At 30.1% G+C, this 16,892-nt stretch overlaps 2 protein-coding genes across 2 annotated transcripts; both read left to right on the forward strand.

The window, feature by feature from the left end:
• The first annotated feature begins 6,134 nt into the window (after nt 1-6,134).
• On the forward strand, nt 6,135-7,348 carry LOC127255763 (abscisic acid receptor PYL2-like). Its single transcript, XM_051281482.1, has one exon. The coding sequence runs from the start codon at nt 6,287-6,289 to the stop codon at nt 6,893-6,895; it is 609 nt and encodes a 202-aa protein (XP_051137439.1). The 5' UTR covers nt 6,135-6,286; the 3' UTR covers nt 6,896-7,348.
• Nucleotides 7,349-10,479: 3,131 nt separating this feature from the next.
• LOC127255538 (uncharacterized) lies at nt 10,480-16,167 on the forward strand. Its single transcript, XM_051281109.1, has 6 exons — nt 10,480-10,893; nt 11,497-11,786; nt 11,973-12,065; nt 12,143-12,214; nt 12,324-12,440; nt 14,684-16,167. The coding sequence occupies exons 1-6, from the start codon at nt 10,596-10,598 to the stop codon at nt 15,815-15,817; spliced, it is 2,004 nt and encodes a 667-aa protein (XP_051137066.1). The 5' UTR covers nt 10,480-10,595; the 3' UTR covers nt 15,818-16,167.
• Nucleotides 16,168-16,892: the final 725 nt, after the last annotated feature.

Raw genomic sequence — 16,892 nt, forward strand, 5'->3', positions numbered from 1 at the left:
TTAGACATTTTGATGGTGCATTTGAAGGCTATGTTGTGTAAATTGTTAAAATTTAGGGCTAAATTTGTTGGACTGAAAAGAGTGATAATAGGGTAATATGTACACGTCCACAAATTATTGACAACAATTCATAAATATATATTATATTGGGATGAAGTAGGAATAAAGTAGAAATGACTAAAATAATTTTATTAGTATGGTGTAACATAAATGTAATGATATTTGTGTAATATATTGTAAATTGTAAGGATATTTGTAATGTTAGGTAGATAATAAGTTATTAAAAAAATAGATATTTTGTTATGGGATTGACTAAAATGAAAAAATGAATACTTTGTTATAGAACGGAAGGAGTAATATAAATGTAACAGGATAGGATTATAGTTCAATGCTGATTTAATAGATTATATAGTTATGAGATTAATTTATATCAAGTTTATTTTGCTAGATTAAATATAGGATAGTATAGACTTCTAAGTACAAATCTCATCTATCTAGTTGAGATTTATTGTACTATTATGGGTAATATTGAGTTTTCGTGTTTAGATATTTAAATATTAATTATTATATCAAAATAAATATACGATGAGTTGAATTATATATACTATTTCCATCCCAATGTCTCATATATTTTTATTTTTTTTGCGTATTAATTTTTTAATATTAATTATTATATCAAAATTTAGTAAAAATTAAAAAAAAATATTGCAAAAATATTTCAAATGGTGTCTTATAATACAAATATAAAAATATTTTTAATATTAAGTACTATGTAAAATATAAATGTAAAAATCTAAATACAAGTACAAAGAGGGTGTTTATTCAACAAATTTTTTGATATTTTTTTATCAATATTATTAAATAATACAATATATATAATATATATATATTCTATTTACATATTAAAAAATATTTAAATATTTAAATAATATTATTAATATATGTTTTCATAGTAATATAAAAACATCTACACAAAAAATGTAAAGCCCAAATATACATGCAAAAAAGAAAGAATCTTATGGATTCAAATTTTTGACGTTTCAGTTCTTGTCTGTCATATATAATTTATCCAATATGACTTATTTTATCGTGCTTAATTTGTAGTTTATTAGGTTCGTCTATAAATTTACTAGAGCATATTAGAAAAATTACAGGTACGAATTTCCATATCATAAAAATAAATAAATAAAATCTTCTGAATGTGAGATTATAGTTCAAAACTCTTGCCAGTTACATTGTTGTCTAGTATTATTATTATTATTATTTTCTACCGTAATTTGCATACTATTATATTTGGTCATAAATTTATCCAATAAGTACTCAAAAAATAGCATTTAAAAATTGCAAATAAAATCTAAATAATTATATTATTAATTTTTATAATTTTATAGTTTTAAAAAATATATTTTATATCTATTTAGAAAAAAAGAAAAAAAAAATCAATATCTTATTAAAAGTGAAATGATATCAAGCGAGGTAGTCACATGATATCTGCGCCAACTCTTTTCAACCATTTTCCTTCCACTTCTTTTTCCATTCAATTTTAATCATTATTTTTTACCATTCATATCTAATTATTTATTATTTTGTCCGTCACATAACAAATTATTCATTTTTTTATTTTAATTCGTCCCATAATAAACTATCAATTTTCTTTTTTAGTAACTATACTATCTACCTAATATTACAAATACCCTTACAATGTACAATATATTACACAAATGTCATTACTTTTATATTACACAATACTAATAAGGTAATTTTAGTCCTTTTTATTTTATTCCTACTATATTTTGATATAATATTAATATTTCTAAAACTACGTACAAAAAGCAAATGGATACTTAGTTATGGGACAGATGGAGTATTATTTTTTATGAAAATTCATATCAGTCCTTAGGAAATTTTAATTGAATCTAATAGCTTTCAAATATATGATAGATAAGATCCGAAGGTATTGATATTTTAAACTTATGACTTTATTGTCATATGTCCACCTCACACTTATCATACTATTTTTTTACGAAACAAAAAAATTGACTCTCTCTGTACGTATGTAAAGGTAACATTTATCTTTTACGTAATTGTATTTAACGTTAAAAATATCATTAATTTTGTATAATTTTTTGTATAAATGTTCTTTTATTATCAGTATTATAAGACATTAATAAAAAATAACTTTGCAGTATTTTTTAAAAATTTATATTATATTTTGATATAATAATTAAAATGTAAAGATGAATAAGTTGATTTTATAAAATTCATTATCTAAAATAGTCAATTTAACAATGCTTAAAATATTAGGATAATTGAATAATTTTATTTATTTTTATATAAACGATTTTGTGAATTGATTTTGTCTAGTAAATTTTTTTTGTAGATTTATTTGGAGATAGATATTAGAAAATAATGATATTTAATATTAAAATGAGATAAATTAAAATTAAAATTAGAATATTATATGAAATTTATTAAATGATTAATAAAATAATAGTTGGATAAGTAGAAAAGAAATAGTAGCAAATTTGTTATTATTGGTTAACTAAAGATAATAAAATTATCGAGATAAAATTATTTATCATAAATAAATTGTATATAAATTTAGTATATAATAAAAAATAAATAGTTATAATATAATTTTGGGGATGAAGAAAATATTTTTTATTTAAATTTTAATTTAAATAATATTTTTATGTAATATTTTATAAGAATAAACATAAATGTTGATAAAAAAAAATCATATGAAATAAATAATAAAATTTTAATTTTGAAACCATAACTAAATAAAATTTCTTGTAAGATATTTACACATGTGATTATAAAAGCAGCAACAAAAAAGTGTCTTTGGTCATTGCAAGTTGTACGGTTGTGCTTGATTTTGGTCTCAATTTGAGATTTTGATTTGAAATTTAAATTAAATAGAATTTTAATATGATATTTATATAAAAAAAATTATTCGTCCGTCTCAACATAACAGTCTTGTTTACTATTTTTATCCGTTTTAAAACAATAGTTTTATTTCCATAAATAACTATATCACCATAACACTATCCCTACTTTTTCATTATTATTATTACACAATCGATATTACTTCTTACACTAATATAGTCACAGAGGCAAAAAAAATATTTACTTTTATTTTTTACTAATTACTAATATAATGTCAATATTCTTTAAATTCTGTAACTAATACAATAAGACTATACTTTTGAGACGGAAGAAGTATTACAATTCTATTAAAAATTATGTATGTTGAATAGTGTAAAATTGATTTTAAAAGAAAATAAAATAAAACAAAAACAAATCCTAACGTTTATTCAATTTTGGTTTTCATAACGGTCACAATCATTTCACATGTAAAATATATATTTTACATATATATATATATATATTCACAAATGTTATTGATATTTAATCTAAAATTCAAATACTCCTTTTCTTCCGTCCCGTGTAATATGGGTGTGTTATTGTAGACACGAGAATTTAGGTAAAGTATAATTAGTAAGTAATTAAGAAGTGTATCAGTAAAAATAATTATCATTTAGTAAAAATAATTATAGATTAAGATTAAGATAAGTAAATAGTTTAATTAAAATTAAAAAATTTATAAAATTTAAAATTTAAAATTTAAAATGCAATTAAAGTGCATAATTATATTTCCAAAAATAGAATTGACAAGTTATGTGGGACAGAAGAAAATAAAAAATAGGAACAAATTATGTGGGACGGAAGGAGTAAAATATTATTTCAAACTTAAACTAAACACACATTTTCATTATATACAAACATCGTAGTTTTGACGCCCTTTTTACACAATACATTTTTACTTGACACTATTTATTTTAAAAAAAAACATCACAGTAAATACATTTTTCTCTCACAAAACATCAAATCAAATACTACAATTTTTTACTTTTTCTAAACTTTCAAATTTCCAAAAACCTACAAAAATCATGTCTAAACAATTGGTTTATGCACTATTTTTATTTTATTCTTATGTAGTAATTTTAACAGTTTTTAATAATAATAAAATAGTACTACCCCCGTCCCATAAAGCTGATATAATTTTTATATTTGTATAATTTGCTTCACAAATGTTATTATATTTGTATTATAAGAGACTAATAGAGGTATTTTTGTCATTTTCTTTTAATTTGTACTCCGTATTGATATAATAATTAATATTCAAAGATGAACATGCAAAAAGCAAAAAGCCCATGGTACTTTTCTTATGAGACGAATGTAGTATTAATTTTTTTGTAATATATAATAAATACTCCATCCGTCCCACATACCATGTCCACGTTGCCATTTCTGTCCGTCACACATACCATGTCACTTTCCTTTTTTGGAAAATAATTACACACTTTAATCTTATTTTAAACTTTTTAAATTTTTTTTAAAATTTTAATTAAACTAATTAGTTATCTTAATCTTAATTTATAAGTATTTATATCATAGGATAATTATTTTTACCAATATATTTTTAATTATCTACTATTTACCCTCCTTCTAAAATACCGTATTTATAGTATAACAGATATGTGAGACAGAAGTAGTATTATTTAAATAATAATAAAAAAACCATGTCCATAAGCGGTTTTCTATTTTTATAGTAAAAAAATAAAAAATAATATATTTAATTTGTTTACTCAGTTTTTTGTGTGGCATGGGAGAGCATATTGATAATATAAAAAATATTACTCTCTCCGTCCAATTGAGTACTTATTTGAACGGACACAAATTTTAAAGAAAATAAATAAAAATAATATTTTTATTTTTTGATAAAAAAATAAAATAAAGTAATACTTTTTTATTAAAAATAAAAAACGATAATAAATTTATATGACAAGCTAAAAAAATAAATTTAAATGATAAATAAAATAATATTTTATATTGAATATTTAATTTTTGATAAGTTGATATATATATATTATATTAATATATATATATTTATATATTTTTAATAATATTTATAAAATATTGTTCATTCTAAAATACTAAATCAACATAGTGATAGTTTTTTTACTTATATAAAAAAAAATGATATTCCTTTCTTTAATAATTAAAAACATAAACATAAATTTTGGATTAAAAAAATAATAAAATTAAAACAGAAATAATTTGATATTTTACGATAAAAACAAACTGTAAAAATTCTTAGAAAATCTCAAAACAAATACGGCCAAAAGAATCTCTTACTCAAGTACTAATGTCTCCGTCCCAATACACAATATTATTTTTGTCTGTTATAAAACAATATTTTTATTTTTTTTTATTATTATTACGTAATTGTCACAAATTTTTTATATTAATATATTCATAAAGATAAAAATATTTTTTACTCGTACTTTTTATACGCTATTAATATAATATTAATATTTTTTTAAATTCTATATCAAACACAATTTAAACTATAATTTTGAGACGGATGAAGTATAAAATAAAAAATAAAATAGGCGTACGATTGTGGACCACCGAATCCCAATGTAAAGTTGTTGTAGTAATTTTTAAGGTGTAGGGCTAATTATGGCTGTTAAGCAACTTGCAAAATTAATTAATTAATTATTATTATTATTATTTATTACTCCATCTTTACACATAATTTATTTTTATTTTTTATTTTCGTTCGTCTCATATAATTTGTCATTTTTTTTTTGGAAAATTAATTATACACTTTAATCATATTTTAAAATTTAAAATTTAAAATTTTTTAAATCTTAATTAAATTATTTAATTATGTTAATTTTAATCTATAATTATTTTTATTAAATAATAATTATTTTTACTAATATATTTCTTAATTATTTACCTAAATTTCTGTGTCTACATTAATACACCCATATTAGATGGGACGGTGGGACTATTATTATATTGTGTATTACCCAATATGGAAACACAGAAAATGCCCAAAGCTAATAACCCACACGACCTTAGCTTTGTCCTTTTCTCACATTTCCATGCCCCTAAAATTTGTTTCTTTTTCACTAACCTTAAATTCCAACTTTGCCCTCACCGTATTCCATTCACCTCTCAATTCCCAAAGGACAAATCCGTCATTTTATACAAACCCTAAAAAACCCCACTGCTCGTCGCAAACTCCTATAATTTGATTGTCTTCCTCGTCCTTTCCACTCTCTCTCTCTCTCTCTACAAAGTCAAAATTTTCCATAAAAATTTTCATTTTCTGTATATATATCAGAAGATCGATTTTGATCATTGTTCTAATTGAAAATAAAAATTGAATCTTTGAGTATATATACATATTTGTTGCATAAAAACAAAAATGGCGGAGAAGTCGCCGGAAATGGTGATACCGCAGGGAGCCATGTCGCTGGAGGAGTACGCGCAGGTGGAGCACGTGATCCGCACGTACCATACTTTCCCGCCATTGCCGAGGACGTGCACCTCACTCATCACGCAGCGGATCGACGCGCCGGCGGACGACGTCTGGCCCATCGTCCGGCGGTTCGACAATCCCCAGCGGTACAAACACTTTATAAAAAGCTGCCGCCTGCTCGACGGCGGCGACGGCGGTGGCGACGCCGTCGGAGTCGGCAGCGTTAGGGAGGTCACGGTGGTTTCCGGCCTCCCCGCCTCCACCTCCACCGAGCGGCTGGAGATTCTCGACGACGACCACCATGTCCTCAGCTTCCGAGTCGTCGGCGGCGAGCACCGGCTCAATAATTACCGGTCGGTAACCTCCGTCAACGAATTTTCCGGCGACGGCGGCGGGAAGGTTTACACTGTTGTGATTGAATCGTACATCGTCGATATACCGGAGGGGAACACCGGCGAGGACACGAAGATGTTCACCGACACAGTGGTGAAGCTGAATCTGCAGAAGCTGGCGGTGGTGGCGACGGCGGCGTTGCACGGCCGCCATGAATCGTGATCGATCGGGAGATTTGGTTGATTTCGGAGACGATGGTTGAATCCGGCGGCCGGCGGCGAACGCAGGCCGGAAGTGGGAGGTGTGAGCACGGCGGCGATGGCGGTGGAAGAAAGTACTGCGGCGGCGGCGCCGGTCTTTTGCTGTTTTTTATTTTTATTATTATTATTATTTTTAAAAATTTTAGGGTTTGCTTGTTCGCTGGAGTTGATTTATATAATATTGTGAATTGGTCAGAAATAGAATAAGGAAGTGCGCATTAGTGACAATGTTGCTCGTCGTCACCACAGATTCGTTGACATAATTATATAGTTATATAATAATATTAATATAATAATAATAATATTATAATCAGACGACATCACTATTTTGCCACCGGCCCACTGTTATCGCCGCCGCCGCCGTCGCCGCCGACAAAGAAGAAGGAGGAGGAGAATACAATAGTAGAAGTAGAAGGACGAGGGTATAAGGAATAAAGGAATGGAGGAAGAAAGAGGCGTGTGGATTCATTAGGCTTTGGGTAGTTTTGATTATTTTTTAAAAAAATAATTTTTATATAATTTAATTACTTCATCGTCATTTTTATCGATTTTTCTTAAAATTAACGTCCTATCAAATGAACACATAATTGGATTTGGATGACAAAAAAAAGTATTTTAAACACATAATTGAATGACGGATGAAATATTTTAAATTATGGAATTTCATGAATTATAGAAAATTTGAATGATTAGGAGGAAGTCGAAGGCGGAGAATTTGAATTATTTGATAATTTCGAATTTTTTGTGAACTCCTTTTATTTAAAATATATATATATAATAAAGCATCAAATTTCAAGTTTATTTAAAATATACTCGAAAATTTTTGAAATTTATAGTAATAATCATGAAATTGTCGCGAATATTCTATGCATTTAGAACTAAATAATGTTATATAAAACATTAGTTTCAAAAATTTCGAAACTATTAATATAAAATTTATTTTATACATATTATTTATACTTATTTTATAATAGCATCGAAATTGCTATAAGTAAAAAATTTTGTTGGTCTTGTAGTAGCTCATTTAGAGGTGACGGTAGGATGCAAAATATCAGTCTCACTTAAAAATTCGAATTTTTAGAGCAATACAATCATTAATTATTTATCCGAAAATATGAATAAATAAAAATAATTTTAAATTAAAAATATATTAGTAAAAATAATTATTGTATAATAAAAATAATTTAAATGAAAATTAAAATAACCAATTAGTCTCATTAAAATTTTAAAAATTATATATTTAAAGTGTATATATATATATTTTTTTCCAAATAAAGAGATTGACAACATAAATACTCCACCCCCGTCCACAAACTAATGTCTTACTTTCCTATTTGGAAAGTCCAACGACTATTGTCCTTTTTTTTTTTAAATGTAAATTTTATATTTTTACCATGAATTTATTTATTACTTTAAATTTTTACCATACGATTAAGGGCAAATTTGTCTATTCGTAACAAAAAGACAATCACCTAAAAAATCGTGCAAATATATTTTAGGACAATAGAAATTCAACGAGGTAGTAAAATATATGAAAATATGAACACAATAAATAAGACGCTCTTACATAGCAGCTTAATGTTCACCTATAAATTAAATGGTCATGTCTTACCCTATAAAAAGGAGGACCAGAGGTGTCAAGATAAAAAAATAAAAAATAAAAATCAATTGGGCCATATAATAAAATGGCAGAGCAATGGGCTGTTGGACTTGTAGGATTCAAGTTCTCTATTATTTTTTGTTATATGTTTTATTTTATATATATATTTTTTGAATTCAATTAATACATGTACACAATTCAAATAAATTACATCATAAAATATATAGTACCTCAAGTGTAATTATATTTTGAAATATTTTTAATTAAAAAATTAAATCAAATTTAATTATAATGTTTGTTTTAAAAGATTTATCTAAACGAGTATATAGTTATATATATTTATAATAAAATATTTAAATTGATCTAGTTTTAAATTATTGGTTATTATCTACCTATTTGATTTCTCCAAATTTTGATTATGTAGTTTTTGCTAATATATTGTACAAATAAATCTATTGAAATAGATGTTTTATCAGTGAATTAATCAAATTTTATGAAACATTTTTTTATATACCATATGGGTATAATACTAAAATTATTATTATTATTATTTTTAAATATGAACAAAACATATTATTACAAGTCCGTAAATGGTGACCCGCTGGCGACTGATGCGAGGATGAATTCATAATGAGGTTATGAATTCAATTTTTTGCCTATGATTTACTTTGCTGATTTTTATGTCATAAAAAAAAAATTATATAAGTTATTCGTTAATATTTTTTTTAATAAATTAAAAAATAATAATAATTTTATTAATTAGTGGACATGTGCAATATTGTATTGACATTGTTACTTTTTAAAGTTCAAAGAAAATGATTTCTTTTAAAAAAAAGTTAAAATATTTTGACATTTATATATAAATTATTTAAAAGTAGTTACTTTTGAATGAAAAAATAAAATAAATACAATGAGTTTAGAATACTCCCTCCGTCCCGAAATTAAGTATTCATTTGCTTTTTGCACGTAGTTTTAGAAATATGAGTATTATATTGGGATATAATAAGAATAAAGTATAAATGACTAAAATAACTTTATTAGTATGTGTGATATAAAGGTAATGACATTTGTATAATATATTGTAAGTTCTAAGGGTATTTGTAATATTAGATAGATAGTACATTTACTAAAAAAAAAAAATAAATACTTTGTTATTGAACAGACTTAAATGGTAAAATAGAAAAATAGATACTTTTGTATGGGACGAATGGAGAATACTTTTGTCCCATCTCAAATATATTGTTTTATTACTATAAAAATAAACATGATTTCTACATTTATGGAAAATCATTCTTATTTTTTCAATACTATAACAAATACTATTTTTTTTTTTCTATATAAATTAACACATGTATTCCCTAATTTAACAATGTAAAGTATTATTCTCCCGACTCATATAATTTGTGTCTATTCTTTTTTTCAATCTTCTTATATAATTTATTTATTTTTTAAAAATATAATTATTTTAAATTTTATAAATTTTTAAATTTTAATTAAATTATTTAATTATACTAGTCTTAATTTATAATTATTTTTATTAATATATTTTTTAATTATTTACTTACCTAAATTTTTGTATGTGTATATATATATATATAGTAATATACCTAAATTATATGGACAGAGAGAGCATGCTGCACTCAATATCATTTGCCTAGAATTTATTTAGTTGTGATTCAACATTGAATTGAAATAAAATATTAAATTAAAATTTTTATTTAAAAAATATTTTGACATAATAGTTTGTAAAAAAAACTATGTATTTTAATTACAATTATACAAAATGAATAATATTAATTTAAATTTAAAAAATAAAAATCCTGAAATTATGTACGAAAAATTATGCCCGATACATATGAGACTGAAGTGGAATTTGTTTAATTAAAAAAGTCAACATAAATATCTAGCGTGGGTCAATGCTCGCGGGTGCATGTGCTCTCGCGGCACTGGAGTTTACCCTCCCTCGCGTTATTCTTTTCTATCTATCTATCTAGGGTTTATTCGCAGCTGCTCCTCCCTCCCAAACTTATCGAACAACTCCGAGTTTATCCGATTCGCATCCATGGCGGAGGAAGTGGCCTACTCTTCGGGTAGAGGCGAATCCAACAAACGGAAGTACGAAGAAGATTCGCCGTCCCCGGTGGCGCGTAGGGCTACAGGTTTCTCGTCGCCACCCGACTCCGCGGTGCCTCCGCCATCATACAGCAGTGTTCCGCCTCCGTTGAGCGAGATTGAGCTGGCTAAGCAAAAAGCGCAGGAGATCGCTGCGAGGCTGTTGAACAACGCTGATCCGTCGAAGAGAACTAGAGTTGACAATGCGCCTAGCGTTGGCGGGGGAGGGTTTGATGCTATTGATTCAGGTTACTGTTACTTCCTTTTTGCATTAGTTTTTTTTTTTTTTTTTTTTTTTTTTCACGAAGTAAGGTATAAGTTTTTGTGCATTGATGAGTTTGGGGGTTTCCTGTGCTTTTCGCTCGGCTCTGCGTATGAATCTTTGCTCGTTTTTACTGTTAAAATCAACTTTTGTTCTGGTCATTGACGTATTTGTGTTGCATATTGATTGTACCGATTTTTGTTTAACGCCTGTAATGTTCTTATCTGAATGTGATTTCGCTTAATACATCTTGCTTCAATGGAAAAGTGGCGATTATTATTGTGGTCTTAATACGCTTTTATGTAGCTTATCGCTGTTGTTTAACTTTCTGTTAGTGTAAATTGACTTTGTGCTATTATTTTGCCTTGGAGACATTAACTATGTTCTTCTTGCGGTTTAACTGCATACGTTTCATAGTATTTCTTTGTTCATTTATTTTTGGACAAACTTTTAAATGTGTTCTTGTGTGAAACAGGCGTTTACCTTTCCGCTGGTAAAATATTCTCTCATTTGATTTGCCTTTTATTATATTCTATTGATATAGGGAGATTGAGAGATGACATATATATAATCACTGATCTGGATGCAGGTAGTGGCCAGAAGCATTTGGGTCTAGGTTTTGGTGGTCCGCCACAAGCTCCATCTTATGGATATCCAGGTCCAAGCAAGAAAATTGAGATACCCAATGGAAGGGTTGGTGTGATTATTGGTAAAGGTGGTGAAACGATCAAATACCTTCAACTGCAGTCAGGAGCTAAGATTCAGGTCACTAGAGACATGGACGCAGACCCAAATTCTGCAACTAGAGAGGTTGAACTCATGGGGACTCAGGATCAAATAGCGAAGGCTGAGCAATTAATCAATGATGTTCTTTCTGAGGTACTTCATATTGGTGTAACTGTGTGCTCTATTCAATGCCCTAACTTAATGATGCTGTCATCTTTTGTTTTTTTTTTCTATTAGTTCCTTTGTGGTACCATTAGGGCGTGCTATGTGATGACGGGGATTTTATTGAGAATCAGTTAAATGTGTTTTTTATCCTTACAGTTTGCAACTTGATGACAGGCTGATGCAGGTGGCTCTGGCATAGCATCTCGCCGTGTAACAGGCCAATCATCTGGTTCTGATCAGTTTGTGATGAAGATCCCCAACAATAAGGCAAGTCAGATAGTTCCTTTTGGTTCTGATGGTTTCATGTGCGTAGACAAGTTAGTAAAAACAATTGAGATTTTCAGGTGGGGCTTGTTATTGGAAAAGGAGGTGAAACTATTAGAAATATGCAAGCAAGTACCGGGGCACGTGTTCAGGTTCTTGTCTATGTTTTTTATAAACGTGTCTAAATTACTGATATGTCATCCACAGGTTGATTTTTCTTGTTGCATGATTTTATTGTATAATCATTCTAAAACCTTGCAGGTTATACCTCTACATTTGCCACCTGGTGATATGTCAAAAGAGAGGACAGTACAAATTGAAGGAACTACTGAACAGATCGAAGCTGCAAAACAGTTGGTATTCGAAGTCATTAGTGAGGTTTGTTCTAGGGTTGTTATTTCACTTGTTTCATGTGTTGGTGTTCTACACCAAGTTGTTGAAATTGACTTATATGATGCTTCTATACTGGATTATTCCAATTTGATGCCTTCTCTTCATCTGTTTGCTTATTCTATATGGTTTTGCTAGTTTGTGCACAATAGGGTAATTTCTTTATATATCCTAAAATGAATTTGCAAAATTCTCCTTGTCCCCACTAACATTGCTTGCCCTCTAAAATATTATTCAAGTTATTTCAATTTCGTCTGCCTCGTTTCCTCTTTGCATTTTTGTCAATATGGAGACTTGCAGATCTGTTTAGCCCCTGTCAAAATGCTCCCTGGATGCGGACAGCCTTTGCTGATCTACTCATGGGAGGGAGAACTCATTGATTTCTGGTTTGGACATGTTCTTTTGCTTTATAGTTTCTGTTAGGGGCCATTATCACCTCATTAATGTACTCTCAAAGATGTTGGTTCTTCCACTATTCAATCTATCACTAGTAAAGTTCCCAACATATTAACTTGGTGGGTTATGACTAGAGCCCAGGAATTTTTAAGTATAATCTCTCCCTCTCTCTCTCTTTATATATATATATAAATATATATATATATTGGTATACTTGATATTTTGTTTTATGGGGGAGGTTGTCTTGAATACCTCTCATCGAGGCCGATAGATATGATTTGAGTGTTTCTTGGCAGAACTGGGATGCATTTGAAGTTAATATTATTGGTAAATGATTGTTATCTAGGATTTTGGACAGCTATATGATAATATGATTGGCTGATATGATAGTCGATACTATGTGATAGTTGATATTCTTATGGAGAATGTCTAGGGGTTAAAGGACGTGAGACAATTGATGGCAGTCTGACGCCAACATGGTGTCCTTTAAGGTTGTTTCTTCCACATTTTCTGGTATGATTTCATAAATCATTCTGGATTATTGAGTTTAACTTTGAGTGGACCCGCTAGACTGAAGAGATCAGTCTTCAAGATACATTTAGTACGCTGCAAATGTGCAATACATGAAGAGTATTTGGCTCTCTATTTCTCAACTTCCAGTAAACTGCAAAAATGTTGTTTGCTGAATTTAAGTTTACAGCTCATTTTATGAAATCTGGAGTTTGGTTTACTCTGGTTTCTCTATCCCATTATATTACTCTTGTATTTTGAGTATTTTATAAAATCTTAGTGCTTGATGCTGCCACTCTTGCATTCAAGTGTTTTTCTATTGTTGTGCTTAATGCTGCCAGCTTGAGCTCTACTTCTGATTATAACCTGTTATATATATTCATTTAATTATCTTTTTGCTTCACTTTGTACAACTGTTTTCTCTTTTCAACTGTACAAAATATTTTATACTGCTGTTCTTGTTCGTCTTGTTGGTCTTAGTGTTAGGTTTAATGCTGTTGTTGCTACCGCTGCAATTGGTGCTGCCAACACTACTATTTATATTATATATTTAACCTTATGGTTGGGACAGCACGTATTCCATTTCATATACTATACATATTAAGTTATTGAGACACGCCTCTTCATATTGTGTTTAATATTTTTATTTTTAGTTTCTTTTCTTTAATCTTTATTTCTTGCCACTCATAATTTTAGTTTTAGATAAGGTTACACATTTCATATAAATGTGTATGCGTCTTTATTATGCTCATGCATATAATATACCAATGTTTTCCGCTAGTTGTGTCGTCTCTCTATCTGCATTTTGTTTTGGAGAATTGGTATTCTCATGTCATAGACAAGAGCAAGATCTTGGGGTCTTATTATCTGATGTTAACTTTTATTGGATATTTTACTTGAAATTTAATATATCTCCTGATAAATTGTTTGATGGATCTAATATTGAAGCCTATTGTTGTCTAGAAGTCCCCTTGTTTATACTGCCATTTCCACCATTGGACCTTTAGTCTTCGAATTATTGCTATAGATGTATAGTATTGTGCAATTTTTTTTGTGCCCATTCATTTCGAATAGGGAGAGGATGGGCTTCTGCAGGAGTTATCGAATAATACGGTCCAACAAGTACGGTATGTAGGCATTAATCTTTTTCTTCCATGTATGAATATAGTGCTCGACATATGGTGACGTGCTGTGAGATCCTTTATTCGCTAATTGATATATTGCTTGGCTGTCTTATTTTATCAATTACATGTTTTAGTTTCTGTATGTAATTGACTCTGGATTCAGATAGAACTAGATTCATTTGTCATTACAATTCTGTGCAGAATCGTCCAAGAAATCCATCAATGTCCGGAGGATACCCACAGCAAGGTTATCAATCCCGACCTCCCGCAAACTGGGGGCAACCTGGTCCACCGATGCAGCAATCTGGTTACGGTTATGTCCAGCCTGGCGCATACTCCGGTCCACCACAATACAACATGAATCAACCGCCTTACTCTGGTTATCCTCCCCCCGCATCTGGTGGGTATGCCGCAGGATGGGATCAGTCTAATACTCAAAACCCGCAAACTGCTCAAGGAGGCGGTTACGATTACTACAACCAGCAGCAGCCACCATCCCAGCAACCACATGGAGGCTCTGCTGCTCCAACAGATGGTTCTGGCTACGGATACGGCGGCAACGCCCCGTACAGCCAGGGACAGGGCTATAGTCAAGATGGTTATGCGGCCTACAATGCCGGCACAGTTCAATCCGGTTATGGACAGCCCCAAACAAACCCGTCTGCAGGATATGACCAGCAGCAACAATACAATTCCTCTTATGCCAATGTTCCTAACCCGAACCCCGACGGCCACACCGCTTCATACGGAGCTCAGGTGGACCCCAATCAGGCGCCTGCACCCGCACAATCATACAATACTAGTGGTCAACCTGCTGTAAACCCTAATTACCCACCACCAGCTTCTGGTGCAGCTGGTTATGGGCTACCCCCTTCTTCCCAGGGTGGTTACGGTACTCAACCACCATCTGGCTATGGTAATTACGGATCATCCCAGACTCAGAAGTCCGGTGGTCCGCTGGCATATGCACAACCACAGCAGTCCCCGAGTACTCAAGGTGGCGGTGGTGGCTATCCTCAGTCAGGCTACCCTTATTCCCAGCCGCCGCCTACTCAGCCAGGCTATGCTCAGACTGATTCCGGTCCTCAAAGACCTCCGGCATCCGGATATCCGGGGTATGGTGCCCCGCCTTATGGAGCATCTCCAGCAACTCAACAAAGCTATAGACAACAACCTCCCCCATATAACAGTGCCTATGGTGACGGATATTCCCAGCCTGCAACCTACCCCAGCGATGGATCTGCTGGCGGCAATGCCAGAGGGATTTATGATGCAACCACCCCACCCCACTCAGCCCAGCCTTCCGGGGCGGCCAAAACCTCTCCTGCCAATTGAATGTGACAATCTATTTCGTATATGGTACGCTCTCTAGCTTGTTATCCTGTGACTTATTAGGTGTATCTTTTATGTGGAATTAGTTTTTCTAGTCTTTCTTTTTTTTACTTTTTTCCTGTGTGCTTTTGTTATCTGTTTTATTATTCTGGTGGTGTTTTTATGGATCGAGTAGTGTTTTCATTTAAATTCTGTTGTACTTGCAAATGCCCGACTATTTGTTTTAGATGATGGGAATTCTCTTGTATGAATTTTAGTAAACTTGTGATGAGACTGCTATTGACATTGTTAGTAATCTAGGATTAAACCAAAATATGAAATGACTGCTTCCTAGAATTGTGCAAATTAGCCGAGCGCCATCCAAAAAGCAATGAGCCAGCCTTTTTGGTTTTTGGATGTTGGGCTCGATGTTTGCTTTGCTTGGTCATCCTCCCATTTCTCTGTATTAGAACAGCCATTTGTTGTCCTTGCTGGCCATGAATTCCAATATTTCCGTGCTTTTGATTGATTCTGGCTTCTAAATCTGTTTATATCTGGTTTATATATATATGTTACAAGTGTGCCAAAATATGTTGCAGTATCAGGAAAAGGGATATCAAAATACTTAATTTAATTAAAATTAATATCAAACAACGCCATAATAAAACAAAAATATGTAAGTAAAATATTCATCATTATTATTACTCCCTGTAAAGTAGAAATGACTAAAATTATCTTATTAATATGTGTGATACAAAGGTAATGACATTTGTGTAATATATTGTAAGTTGTAAGGGTACTTGTAATGTTAGGTAGACAGTACAGTTATTAAAAAAGGAAATGGATATTTTGTTATGAGACGGACTAAAATGGAAAAATGGATATTTTGTTATGGGACCTTTGTTATGAGACGGATTAAAATGAAAAAATGGATACTTTGTTATGGGACGGAGGGAGTATTATTATTGTTAGTGGTAGCAGTGGTATTATTGTGGCAACTTACAATGACATGCATATTATGATAGGTAACTCACAAAAAAATTTTAAAATAGAAAAAATAAGTTAAGTTTATAGCAATACACATTATTAATTTATTTAT

The sequence above is a fragment of the Andrographis paniculata genome, unplaced genomic scaffold (assembly GCF_009805555.1).
Source record: "Andrographis paniculata isolate CXL003 unplaced genomic scaffold, ASM980555v1 Contig54END, whole genome shotgun sequence".
Classification (NCBI taxonomy): domain Eukaryota; kingdom Viridiplantae; phylum Streptophyta; class Magnoliopsida; order Lamiales; family Acanthaceae; genus Andrographis; species Andrographis paniculata.